Source organism: Panthera pardus, unplaced genomic scaffold (genome assembly GCF_024362965.1).
Source record: "Panthera pardus isolate Hobbes unplaced genomic scaffold, ASM2436296v1 HiC_scaffold_13, whole genome shotgun sequence".
NCBI lineage: Eukaryota > Metazoa > Chordata > Mammalia > Carnivora > Felidae > Panthera > Panthera pardus.
Window position 1 is genome coordinate 49248616 of NW_026526688.1, and position 13735 is coordinate 49262350.

Consider the following 13735-nt stretch of genomic DNA (forward strand, 5'->3'; position numbering starts at 1 on the left):
GAGACATCATCCCCAGTTGACACGGCGATTAGAAATGAAGGGAGCTGGCAGTCAGCTACTTACCACCGAACATGAACAAGACACAAAGTAGGAGTTTCAGTTTTCATCATAAAAGTGAGGTGGTTGGCCAAATCCAAGAAAGTATATAATGCATAGAAAGCAGAACCGAAATTGTGACTTACCAAATATCTTCAGGCCAGCCATACTTTATTAGATCTTCGTCTAGAGTGAGATACAAGAAAACAAAGAAAAGGTTAAAAAAAAAAACCTGTCAAATGAAAATATGCCAGAGTTTATACCAATCCTTCCCACAACTGTTTCTCTCCCTTAATGGAGAAAAGAGTAGTTGAGAGAGGCTTTGATGCCTGAAAATAGAGAAAAAAAAATTTGTAAAAATAGCTTTTAGAGTTGTCATAATTGATATAATTTTTATAATACTTAAAAGAAAGTTCAAGATATTTATAATTTTTTAAAATTGTATTTATTTATTTTAGGGGGGAGGAGCAGAGAGAGAGGGAGAGAGAGAGTGCCAAGCAGGCTCCGCAGTGTCAGCATGGATCTCACAAGCTGTGAGATCATGACCTGAGCCAAAACCAAGAGTCAGACACTTAACCGACTGAGCCACCCAGGCACCCCCAAAGATATTTCTATTAAAAGTTAGTTAAACTTCAAATTAGAGCAGCTGAGAGGTTAGATGAGGTCTTGGGAAATTGATTCACTGTAATAAACTTATTTGTCAAAATGGTTTTGTTCATCAGTGAACTGTGTTTTACTTCTTAAAAGAGACCTCTTAATTATAAAATAGTAGAAAATTAGAAAATAAAACCACCACCAGAAGTATAAAAAAGGAAATAGAAATCACGTAAAATTCTGTCACATATGAAAGTAAAAATAAAACAGAAGAAATAGCTATAAGTTAAAAGTAACTGTCTCTGCAGGACAAAACAAGGACAGGATGGAAAATATTATTATGATACATATTCTGTTACTATTTGAATTCTAAAGCTATGTATTTCTTAGATAAAAGTAAAATTAAAAATTAAAAAGGTCTTTGGAAACAATGACTACTTAATTCTACCATATGAATAAACTTTTCTATTGTTCACATGTTTTGTTTATTTTTAACTTTATTTATGTATTTTGAGAGAGAGAGAGAGAGCAAGCAGGGGAGGGCTAGAGAACAAGGAAGAGAGAGAGAATCCCAAGCAGGCTCTGCACTGTCAATGCAGAGCCTAATGTGGGGCTCAAACCCACGAACTGGGAGATCATGACCTGAGCTTAGGTCAAAAGTCAGATGCTTAACTGACTGAGCTACCCAGGTACCCCTGGGCTGTTTTGATTACAAATGCTTCAGTAACTATTTTTAAAATAAATATGTTCATATTCCCGATTATTTCCTTAAAGCATACTTATATTTGTAAAAGGTAAATTATTAGTTCAAAATGTATACTTCTGTATTTTTAAGACTAATAACATATATCACTACAGAAAGGTAAGACCTATACACACGAACAGCCATGCTAATAATTAGAAATGACTAGTGTCTAATACAAAAGCATTAAAGTATTAGATACAAAGTTAAAAATTATAAGGCAAACAAAATGATTGATGTGATGACTTAAAATGTACCCAAGGAAGTATAATCTATCTAACTTGAATGGGGTATTCATTTTCCAGAAAAGCAAAAGGATGATAAATCTTGGATAATCTTAGAAACTGTAGACACTAGGGGCGCCTGGGTGGCTCAGTCAGTTAAGCCACTGACTTTAGCTCAGGTCATGATCTCGCGGTTTGTGAGTTCGCGCCCCACAGCCCCTCTGTGCTGACAGCTTGGAACCTGGAGCCTGCTTCCCATTCTGTGTCTCCCTCTCTAACCCTCCCCTGCTCACATTCTCTGTCTCTCAGAAATAAACAAATGCTAAAAAAAATTTAAAAAAAAACTGCAGACACCATACATTTTCTGAAGGGCTTTGTATTAGCTTACATGGGAAGCTGAGCCAATAGCCAACAAGTAATCAAAAAAAGGAAAGGGAAATATAAAAACCTCTTTTCCTCAGTCAGGCAATGTTTGGCCTCCTGGTGACACCTGCTGGCTAATAAAAGGAAAACATCTGAAAGCTTTTTAGTGAAAGAAAGTAAATTATTCAATTAAAAATGCACTGATGTTCCATCCAGCCCTTAGGCTGAAGTCATCAAGGCTATCACGAATAAGTATGATGTGCTAGGAGCACTAGGGAACAGGGTGCTTTAAAAATGTAATCTCTTTTTTACAAAGCAATCTAGGAAAGTTGGCACCTCCAAATGACTCCAAGGGCTCCTGGGTTTTTTTTTTCCCCACATACATTTTATTACTTTTTTTAAAATTTATTTTAAGAGAGACAGAGTGGGGGAGGGGCAGAGAGAGAGGGGAGACAGGGATACGAAGCAGGCTCTGCATTGTCAGCATGAAGCCTGAAGTTGGGCTTGAACCCACGAACCGTGAGATAACCACCTGAGCCAAAGTCGGACTCTTAACCGACACAGCAACTCAGGCACCCCTCTACATACATTTAAATGACAGCAAAACTCGACTCAAGTGGACTCTAGAAAGAATCTAAATTTATATCTGCAGACATAAATTCTATATTTAGATTTATATCTGTAGATATAAATTCCTACAACAGACATTTAAAGGATTCTATGTCAAGCCCACCCTAACCCACTCCTCCTTGGCTCTCCCTAATCACATTTATGCTGCCCCCTCCTCTACTTCTACAGCACTTATTCATATTGCTTCATTTCACCTATACTTTTTAAAATAGACATTTTTTATTTTACTCTTTCTTTTTGAGAGTGCGTGAGTGAGCAGGGAGGGGGAGGGAGAGGGAGAGAGAATCTTAAGCAGGCTCCACGCTCAGCACAGAGTCCGATGTGGGGCTCGGACTCATGAACCGTGAGATCATGACCTGAGTCAAAATCAAGAGTCTGCTGCTCAACCAACTGAGCCACACAGAGGCATCCCTAAATTAGACTTTATTTTTGAGAGCAGTTTCTAGGTGCAGAGCAAAATGACCGAATACTTGTTTTTGCATGTGCCTCTCCACCTTTAATACTATGAAAACAGAGACTACATCTTCCTCTTTGGATGCTCAGACAGGCTGGCGTATGGGTCCACACAGATAAGCTCTAGCAAACACTGAACTAAAATGGAAGGAAAGGGGCGCCTGGGTGGCTCAGTCGGTTGAGCGTCCGACTTCGGCTCAGGTCATGATCTCACAGTCCGTGAGTTCGAGCCCTGCATCGGGCTCTGTGCTGACAGCTCAGAGCCTGGAACCTGTTTCAGATTCTGTGTCTCCCTCTCTCTCTGACCCTCCCCTGTTCATGCTCTCTCTCTGTCTCAAAAATAAATAAATGTTAAAAAAATAAATAAATAAAAAATAAAACGGAAGGAAAAAAGAGACCTGGTGGGAATGTCACTGGCACAGCTGCCTTAGGTCAGTAACACTAGCAGCCCAGCAGTGTGAGCCAGTATCAAGGCAGTCCTTCACTGTAAGAAATGTATCAAGTCCCCTGCCCAGAGTTACACGGTGCAAAACCCAGGCAACCATACGTAGCAGCTCTCCTTTAGGTGCTTCTCAGTAACCTAAGTCTTGGGTTAGCATCCTTGATATGGTAGAAAGGAAAGCAGATTTGGTTAGGTGTGGATCCCTATCTACTGCAGATAACCATGGCTGGTTATAAACAGCCTCCTTGCTCGAGGTAATACAAGGAGATAGCATCCCTGGTCAGCTACATTCATCAGGATGGGGCTACGAAAAAAATACAAGTTGCCTCTGATGATGTAGGAGTTACTAAGAGAAACATAAAAACAAGTATACTGCAGACTGGGTGCCTCCATTAAGTCAGACTAGAGACAAGGTCATGAATTCATTATAATGAAAAACTGTTTAAAAATTAGTTATTTTATTCTGCTGGTTTTTTTCTCTTGGCTAGGATGTAACAGGCTTGCTTATTCTGATTCTGCCTTATGGTAACCAGTATTACCACACAGTTCTAAACCATTTATATAGATCCGATTAAGAACTATATATATTTAAATATCGGGGTGCCTGGGTGGCTCAGTTGATTGAAGGTCTGACTTTGGTTCAGGTCATGATTTCACAGTTGGTGAGTTTGAGCCCCACACTGGGCTCGCTGCTGTCAGCGTGGAGCCCACTTTGGATCCTCTGTACCCCTCTCTCTCTGCCACTCCCCACTCACACTCTCTCTCTCAAAATTAAACAAAAAAATTTTAAAAATAATATTTAAAAATAGCTATTACATATATCACGTTATATATTTTATACATGTTTTATACATGTTTATTACTTTTTATGTTATGCATACATATATGTTTATGTTATGTTGTATGTTAATCATATATATGCGTTAATTATACAGTTATATATTTACACATATCATAGTTATACATAACATTACTGTTCTTTGACATCTTTTAATTTTTGGCCTTACTTATTTCATTAATGTCAAATGTCCCATACTGAAGAATGTTATTCTTGTCTCTTTTAAAGAATCAAGTTTAAACTGTTGTCAGTTTCAAACTGCACCTAGAACAGACACTGATGGTTGTAGGGGGGAAAAAGAGCTAAAGAAGCTCCAGTGGTGACAGCTGCCATTACTGAGTGCCTACCCTGGGCCAGGCACTTTACCCAGGCTCTTTGGTTTCACCTTCACGACCCTGCAAGGCAGATACTGTCTCATGATCCTCTTCTTCCATTTCAGCAATGTGAGGTTCAAAAAGGTTAAGTAACTATAGCTACTTTATTAAGAGCTGGGATTTTAACCCAGATGGGCCAGACTTCAGGGCTGTCTTTTCTAGAAAATTACACTAGCCCTGTGAGAAGAGCGATTGTATCTTCTCCAAGCGTGAAGAAGTGTAATTCTGTCATTTCTCCAAGCTCCCTTGTTGCAGATGTTTTCTCCCTCAGCCCAGTGCTGTCAACTCAATGCTCTAGAGCAAGAAACCTAAACTTCTCCCTCTTCACTCATGCAGTCAAAAGGCCATCCCCTTAAACGTTTTTTCCTTTTAAGCTTTAGTTCAAATTCATTAGTGGGTAAAAAAATTAATTGAGCAGGTTGAGACTAGCTTTTGAAAAACAAAACAAGAGGGCACAGCAAAGAGTATGGGTATTTTTTGTAAATTTTTGTTTTAGTTACATAAATGTATGCAATATGGAATAATGTAGTTCATTCTGAGGAGAGTGGTCAATAAAGTCTGAAAAAACTGTTAACATTTCATGACTCAAAAAGAGCCATCTTCGGCCTCAAAAAACATAATAGATATGTTTCCTCTATTCCTAAATGTGGTAAAAATGTACACAAAATGAGCTTTTCAACCAAGTCACAGATTATTTTTACTTGACATAAACTAGCATAGGTTAACCTGATTCGTATCACCGTAAATCAAATGATACCACAAAAACTCTTAATAAAGTTAACTTTCTAATCAGCAACAAATGGTCCAAGAGGCTCTAATGTTATTTGATATAACTAAATTCTAGGAAAGTAACCCACTGGAGTTAATGGGCCTAACTAGTAGTAGTTAGTTGAAAACTCATATCCAACCAACCATGTGGGGTGGGGGGAGGGGGCAATTGACACTTACCTGTTAGAAATTTCAAAATCAAATGCTTTTGAAAACTTACTTTCATATTTATCCTTTCCCATGTAAATAGTGTAAGCAGATGAGTTAACTAAGACAAAACAAAAATATAAAAAACAGTTAGATAACTTCATCCCCAGCAAAACTGCTTCATGGGAAAATCAAGTGACAAATGCTTCGATTAGGGGTTGCAAGACATGGCCTGTAGGTCAGATCCAGCCCTGTCTTTGGATAGCACACAAGCTAAGAAATGACTTCTACATTTTTAAAGAGTCGAAAACACAAAATGAAGAAGAATAAAGCTACAGAGATGTGGCTCACAAAGTCTAGAATATTTACTACTGGGTCCAAAGAGGAAACGTTTACTGATCCTTACTATAGAAGCTACTTCCCTACTTTCATCAGGACATAGTTTAATACAACTCCAGTTTAGTCCTATAATTTTGCCGTCTTCAAAACAGTTAAAAACAAAACGAAACAAAAAACCCAACCTTCACCTCAACCATTTAAAAACAGGTTCCTATACTTAGCTAAGCCTTTTCATTATTTAGCCAATATTAGTTTTTTCCAGGTGTGCTACACATTATAATGGGCTCCTAACCTATTCTGGGGAAACACGGTTTTCAAACATCTTCTAAATCAGTGATTCTGAACCCTCATTACACATTAGAACCACCTAATTGTGTCCCAGCTCCATTAAGACTAACCAAATCCAAATCTCTGGTGGGTAAGCAATAGTGTTTTTTTAAAAGGATCTCCAACTATTTCCAATGTGAACTCAGTGTTAGGAACTCAGTGTAAGTCAAACTGAATATTCTAGGTATGGCTTACCTTAGAAATGACATTTGCTTTACTAAGCTAGTGTCTTTTAATGTAGGCATCTTCCAATCTGGGGTCAACTAAAAAGTTAACTTTCCTAATTGAAATTCTATCTGGGTTCTGGGCTTCCAAGCTGGTCTACCAAAACTTGTTTGACCCCATTTGTAGCAAAACTCCTGAATTAATGGTCACTGGGCCCCTAGTCTGGGCAGTTTGTTGACTGTCACTAGACAGCACAGAACCAGGATGTGTGAGTGGAGCTCTAAAGGCCAGGGAGCAGCACTCTTTCATTTATAAATTCTTAAATAAATTGCCTGTACTTCCAGTAATGAGAAGCTCTCTAAATTATCATAGTTGCCTCTCTTGGGGAGGGAAAAATCTCAGATCCTTCAGTCAACAGTTATAATGACTACAACCCAAAATTACTTGGAAGTAGTTGAGAGAACTAATTGGAAAGGAGAGAGTATTTGCATTCACAGAAATATCTGCCTATAATTGAGCATTACATTAGCTTGGTAAGGCCTTAGCATAGCCAGAACAGCCATTATAACAAATACCAGAAGTGCACAAATAAAACCATTTCAGATTCTCTCTGCACGACCTAGCAATATTCACCCTTTGATCCTACAATGTCACCATTAAGTACATACTATAATTACTCTATCAAGCAATGATGTTCTTTTTACAAACTAAACACTCATTAATTGAGACTGGTTAAACACACTATAGAATATCCATAAACAAATACCAGGCACCCACCGAAAAGAAGAGGTAGCAGCAATTAAATAGAACAGCATTTTTGTATGTATAAAGCAAGATTCAATTTGTAAAAAATGAATATATAGTTGTATGTACATATTTACAAATATATTTTTAATATATGCACCTATTTTCTGTATATGTATGGAAAAATATACATATAACTGTTAATAATACTTACCTTGGCTAGCTCACTCATGAAATATGTAGATGGTTTTGTAATCAGACTGAAAGTAATTTTTAAAATGATTAAAATAAAATAAAGCTGTTTGTGCAGGCTAAGCCATCTAAATCACAACCAAGAGAACGACACACTATTGTTTGGACGGTTGACCTATAAAATGAGGTGATTAAGAACATAACTCAAATGCAAACTGAAGAATATTCTACAAAATAATTCAACAACAGTGTCATGAAAGGCAAAGGCTGAGCAACTGCTCCAGATTAGAATAGACTAAAGAGTAATGAATGACAGTGGAATGCAACAATGATTGGTAATTGCCCTTTGTTATAAATGCATTAGGACACTAATGCAAACTGAACAAAAGCTGCTGATTATATCATAGTATTGCTGCAATGTTAATTTCCTAATTTTGATAATGAGGAATGTTTTGTGATTTTAGAGCGGGGGAGGAAACCTGAAGTATTTAGGGGTAAACTGCAAATTACCAACAAATGGTTCAAGAAAAAAATGTCTGTGTGTTTGGAGAGAGAGGTAAAGAGAAAGGAAAAGAAAGAAACAGAAGTTGAAATGTTAGAATCTGGGGGAGAGGTTATAAAGGAAATCTTTTATTATTTTTGAACTTTTCTTAAAGACTGAAATTAGTCAAAATAGAAAATTGAAAACAAAAAGGAGCAAGAATTCTCAATGAAGTTCCTGTCTATGTTAACAAGGATGAAAGAAAAGTAAATTGAATTATTCTAGTACTTTTGTTATTCTTGCCCAAATAATATGTTTGATTAGTATGGAAAGTAATTATCTTGAAGGTACTGGATTCAGGTATAGCACCAGTCCACTTTAGAGACTCTGATAATTTCATAATTTACAGAACAATCTATCTGGATATAGAGGCAATTAAAAGGTACTAAAAGTACAGGAGGACTCAATGAGCTAAGTGTTGATACCTTGTGGGTCCATAAATCAGATGGTCTTGAATTAGTGGAAATACAGAAAGGCTAATGTTTCATTATTCCATTATGACAGGGCATGAAACATGAATGAAGTTAAAGAGATTTTAGTCAGATACTAATTTTAAAAGGAAAGGCAGAAAAACAAAACAAAACAAAAACACCCTCAGATTTTCTCCCCATTTAAAAAATTTTTAAACAGTGGGGCACCTGGGTGGTTCAGTGGGTTAAGCACCTGACTTCAGCTCAGATCATGATCTCACAGCTTGTGGGTTCAAGCCCCACATCAGGCTCTGTGCTGAGAGCTCGGAGCCTGGAGCCTGCTTCAGATTCTTTGTCTCCCTCTCTCAAAAATAAAATAAAATATTAAAAAAATTAAAGAATATCTTTAAAAATTTTTTTAAATGGTAAACCATAAGTTGGTTGAAATGCTTGGCTATCTATAAGAAGTCATTTCCTGAAGATTCTGTATGTTCGAGCTCTTTTCTGTAATGGAATTATGTAGTTTTACCACTATTTAACTGAAAAGGTTATAATTTTTCCATTAACTTTGTAGTTTTAAAAGATTTGCTGCACAAGTGCATTTTTGTTAAAGACCAAATATTTTTCCAACAGGAAGCAACTGTGACCTTATAACAGAAGCCAATGAGAAAAATATGACCCATAATCTGTGGGCACCTGGGTAAGTATGACTAGTGCTCAAAAAATTTAGAATGGTTTTAAGGAGAATTAGGCAGCTAGCATAAAATACATTTAGTACCTATATACGCTGCCTGTATTTTTTTTAATGTTGATTCATTTTTCAAAGTGAGCGGGGGGTGGGGGGGAAGAGAATGGAATAGAGGAGCCTAAGTGGGGTCTGTGCTGACAGCAGAAAGCCTGATGCGAGGCTCAAACTCACAAACCAGGAGATCATGACCTGAGCTGAAGTCAGACTCAACCAACTGAGCCACCCAGGCACCGCACCACCCCCCCCCCCCCGCCTGTATTTTTTTATTCCATTGTTGAGCCTGTACAGATATCTGTGTTGTTGGGAAGCTAAAAACTGATGCAAACAAAACAGAACAGAAAAGACGAAGGATGAAAATGCTACCAGGGGCCTGTAACGATTTTTCAGGCTAGTGTGAATTTTATTTTTGATAATTTTAATAATATGGGTAAGACAAGCCAAATCTATAAAGGCAGAGAAATAGCTTATGGCACACTGTGGCAGTCTAGACTACTGAACAAAATGGTGCGATGTGGCAGTGTGATGGTACAGGAGGGGTGAGTGGAAGCTATCTGTATTACAGATTCCTTGGGTCTTACTGTTCTCATCTTTACATTATCACCCTATTCGAACCCACACAAGCAACATGGAACTAGTTAAACTTAAATCTCACCTTTTACAAGCAAGAAGTGAGAGTAGCAATAGAATAGCATGCGTTTTGACTAAGTTAAAAAAAAAAAACAAAACACACACACACACATTAGTTTATTCAACAAGCATTTATTAAGTGCTATGAGCCAGGCACTAGGCTAGGGAAACAAGATAAGGAGATCCTGCCCCTGTCCTCAAGAAGTTTACACTCTATCCAGATCAAGCAGACAGCATTTAATACTATATAAGAGCAACGCCAAAAGTACACATGCGGTGTTGGTGGGGTGCCCCAAAGAGGTTTATCTAAGCAATCTCGGGGGGGGGGGGGAGGGGAGTAAGATCGGGAAAGGCATTTGAAAAAGATGGGGCAAAGTTGTCTTAAGGAAGTTAATTGGGGATTGACCAGGCAAAGGGAACAACATAAGCAGGAAAAACGAGGTCCAGACCGTAGCATTTCCTGGGAACTAAAATCACCCTTTTCTTGTCAGCCAAAGACAAATCAGAAACACTATCACATGTCAATTTTTGATATCTGGGACATCAACTCTGCCGCTTTTTATTGTTTTCTGTTGCCTTCCAAGCCCTACCACCCTATCCTAGAACGGTACGGTGCCCTTCCTGTAAGGCAGAGTTCTTGGCAGGTATTTCCTTTCTCCCTCAAAGTGGATAATTACCAGGACGCAGCCAGAATAAAGGCTAAGGAGGTGAGGGTGAGACCTGGGATGGGGGTGTGAAAAAGCCCACAAACTCTGCCCAATTCCAGATAGCGAAAGGAGGTCTCTCCAAAGGAAAAGAACTTCCGAATGCAAAGACAGCAGGTGTGACTGTCCATTTACCTCCCCGCAGGCCGTGGTCAGGGGCACACGGGGACGACAGGGACAGATCCAAGTGGGGACCGAGAAGGGGAGGGAAGAAGCACCCAGTGACGAGGAGGCGCTTTAGGCGAAGTGCAGGCTGAACAGCAGCCTGGGGGTCCCGGCTACAGAGCCCCGTTGTCGAGCTGTGACTGAGGAGGTCACAGCGCCCACTCACCGCTGCTGCTGGTAAAGTAGAACACCATGATCCCGGCGGCGGCACAGCGACTCCAGCGCGGAGTAGGAGCACTCAACTCGCAAGATACCAGGATACCAGAAGCGCGGAGGCCGCCTGTCCCCCGGAACTCCTCGCTCACTTCCGGCGGACGTCGGGTCGCGTCATAACGCCAGCCCGTCGGCGCCATCTTTAATCCTGGCGAGGAGGAAGTTATAGGCGGGCTAAGAGGCTATATTGGCTTGGGGGTTGAGAAGGAAAGATGGAGCTAGGGCAATTCGTGGTTGGAAGACACAGCGAGAAAACTCTGTCTTCTTGAAAGAAAAACACCTTTGGCCGATTTTATTTGCAGAACTTTCACCGAGTGGGCAGTCTTATCTTGAGGCTTATGTATTGGTTATATCTGCCACCCATCACCGCCTTACGGGTTCCCTGGCAGCAGAAACTGTTTGCCTTCTTCACAGGTGTTCACTGTGCTATTCACAGTACTTGACACTGAGTAGAAGCTCATTTTACTTGGAAATGAACCCGAATTCCTCCACCTTTCGCATTCTAGTTCCGCCACTTGTAAGGCGCTCCTTGAGCACACTGTGCTTCACTTACCAAATCTGCTAAATGGAGATGAATAGACCAACTAATACATAGGTTATCTTGCTAAGGTTAAGTTAATAGGCGTAAAGGGTTTAGAACTTAGTGCTCAACCAAAGTGGTTTGTTAGTGATATTCCCCAGAGGCATATGCTTATTGAGGTTTGGACTCTTGGACTGTTCTGCCTTTAAATCTGAGATCTCCCATCTATTACCTGTGTGTGATAGGGCAAATTCCAAACCTCGAACCTCGAGATCTAACTGCTTTTGTCAAGTTGGAATAATTGTACTCACGTAAAGCTCCTCAGCAGTTAGTTTTGACCTGATTTTTTTCTCTTCATTCCAACAGACTATAGTCTATTAAGTGAAGTGCATCACTTAACTAAGAATGTGCCAAAGACTGTACCAGGAGTTAGTGATCCAAAGATAATAACAGCAGCTGACAACCCAGGAGTACTTTAAGAACCATACGGCTTCCCAAAGCAAGAACCTAAGCTATATTCTATAAATAGTAATTGTTTCTAGGCCCTCAGTTTTATTCTCAGTAAAATGGGAAAGATAATACATATCTCAGATTGTGACCAGAAGTGAATGAAATAAAACTCGTAAAGCGTGTGAGACTGCCTGGCACATCACAGATGTTCAGTGCCATGATTTAATTTTTTTAATTTAAGTTGAAAAATAAAAAAAAATGAACTAGAAATCTAACGTTATTACCAATAAAAAAAACGTTAAACTAAAGACAAAGTTTTAATTGTGGAAGATAACTGCCTCGAAAATCTTGGGGAGACTCCTTTGCAAAAACATGCTAAGCCAAGCGACCCCAGAATGTACCTGGAGTTCAGGAGCGTGCCTTTATTCTGCCGAAAACTACATTTCCCAGAATGCATCTAAACAAGACCACGGGAAAGGAGCGCTGCGCTGCCGCAAGGGATTATGGAAGGCGTGGATTCCCAGCGGGGAGAGTGAGTTTCACCTGCCAAGGGCGGGAGAATGTTTGGAGACCGCCTTTCGCACCGACCCGGCCAGCGCTAGTGAGCGACCAATCACCGAGCCAGCCCCCTGGAAGGTCTGAAAAGCGGCGAATCAGAACGCAGAGGCTTCAGCCTTCATGGGCGCGCGGTAATTTGAATACAGTGGAGGAGACACTGGCTCCGCTGGAGAGTGGTCGCCGGCTCTGAGGCTCAGGTGAGTGCTGCGGCGGGCCGAGGCGTGGGGTGGAAGACCGAAGAGAACGGGAGACTCTGTGGAACGTGGGGGTGCATGTCGAGGACAAAGAGCTTTAGCTCAGGGCTTGGCTGCTGGAGACCGAAGCCACCCACAGGTTCTCCGCACTTAGAGGTCACCGGGTTTCCATCTTTCTGACGCACTTTTCTGTCATGCCTTCTCTCATTCAGCCCCAGAAGAGTTTTCTCTTAAGCCGCGGCTGGACATTGAGTTCCAGAGACCCTGGTTTTCCTTTTAACCTCGAACGTGCTTGTGTAATACTTTTTTAAACGTACCTGATCCGAAGGAAGGGGAGGGGAAACCTTCTGTTGAGCCAACATACCATGCTGTCTCATGCTCGAGAATGAACGTGCATGATTTTATTTTCAGCAGCCTTAGGAGGTCCGAGGATTTTACAAACTAGGAAACAAGCGGCTTGTTCAAGGCTCCTCAGCCAGGAAAATGGGAGGGGATTATGCTAAACCCGTTTTCTTGCTGAACTCTGAAGGAAAGGCTAGAAACTGGTCTCTGCCTTCACTGAACAGTCAGGCTGTTGGGGGAAGACAGTTAAGCCAGCAAGAAAATGCCTTAAATGGCATATTAAAGAAGTGTGGGGTCTGGCGAGGGTAGTCACAGGAAGATATCCCCGCAGAATATTTTAACTTGGTGTGAATTAATCAGGCTAATTAAAGAGGAAACTGTGCCCTGAAATGGGGTTAAAAAAAATACTTCCTCCTTGGGAGGACTATTTTCCAGCCTGAAACGGATGTACTAATTCTTTTATTTCTTGTTCCTAATTGTTACTGTGATGCAGTGTTTTCCTTTTTTTTTTAACCTCCATGCTTAAATGTTTATTAAAGTGATTTGCTTTTTAAAATACCCTCACCCATCTAAAAACTTTTTCAGACTCTTAAAGTAAAATTTTGATATGGTGATTTTTATACAAATTGGATACATTTGGTTATTATAATTTTCCTATTGATTTTAGGAGTTCAGTTAAGAAGATGTCAGCTTTTACTCCAAGAAAAAAGAAGCAGCGTTCTTTGAGCTGTGACAAGTGAGTCTCATCTTATGGGTAGAAACTCTTAAAAAAGAAAAATCCAACTTCTTGTCTGTCTTATCTTCTCTCTTCTATTTCTTAAAATTTCCACTATTCCACTTGTCTGCTCCTTGTGGCTATAGTATATTCTTTTTTTTTTTTAACGT

At 39.9% G+C, this 13735-nt stretch overlaps 2 protein-coding genes across 4 annotated transcripts in view; one reads left to right on the forward strand and one right to left on the reverse strand.

Moving 5' to 3' along the window:
• CCDC25 (coiled-coil domain containing 25) overlaps positions 1-10867 on the reverse strand; it is a 40546-nt gene extending 29679 nt beyond the window's left edge. Inside the window, exons 1-3 of one of the 3 annotated variants that reach the window (XM_019440852.2) lie at positions 10740-10867; positions 5685-5732; positions 183-222 (exon numbers count right to left, since the gene is read on the reverse strand). In XM_019440852.2, coding sequence (XP_019296397.1) covers positions 183-222; positions 5685-5732; positions 10740-10767 — 116 coding nt within the window. In that variant the 5' untranslated portion in view covers positions 10768-10867. Of the gene's footprint in view, positions 1-182; positions 223-5644; positions 5733-10739 lie in introns of all 3 variants that reach the window. The other 2 variants (XM_053901089.1, XM_019440854.2) reach the window with 2 other exon arrangements.
• Positions 10868-12266: 1399 nt separating this feature from the next.
• The window catches only part of ESCO2 (establishment of sister chromatid cohesion N-acetyltransferase 2), a 29641-nt gene continuing 28172 nt past the window's right edge, over positions 12267-13735 (forward strand). Inside the window, exons 1-2 of the mRNA XM_019440855.2 lie at positions 12267-12511; positions 13518-13586. Coding sequence (XP_019296400.2) covers positions 13534-13586 — 53 coding nt within the window. The 5' untranslated portion in view covers positions 12267-12511; positions 13518-13533. The remainder of the gene's footprint in view (positions 12512-13517; positions 13587-13735) is intronic.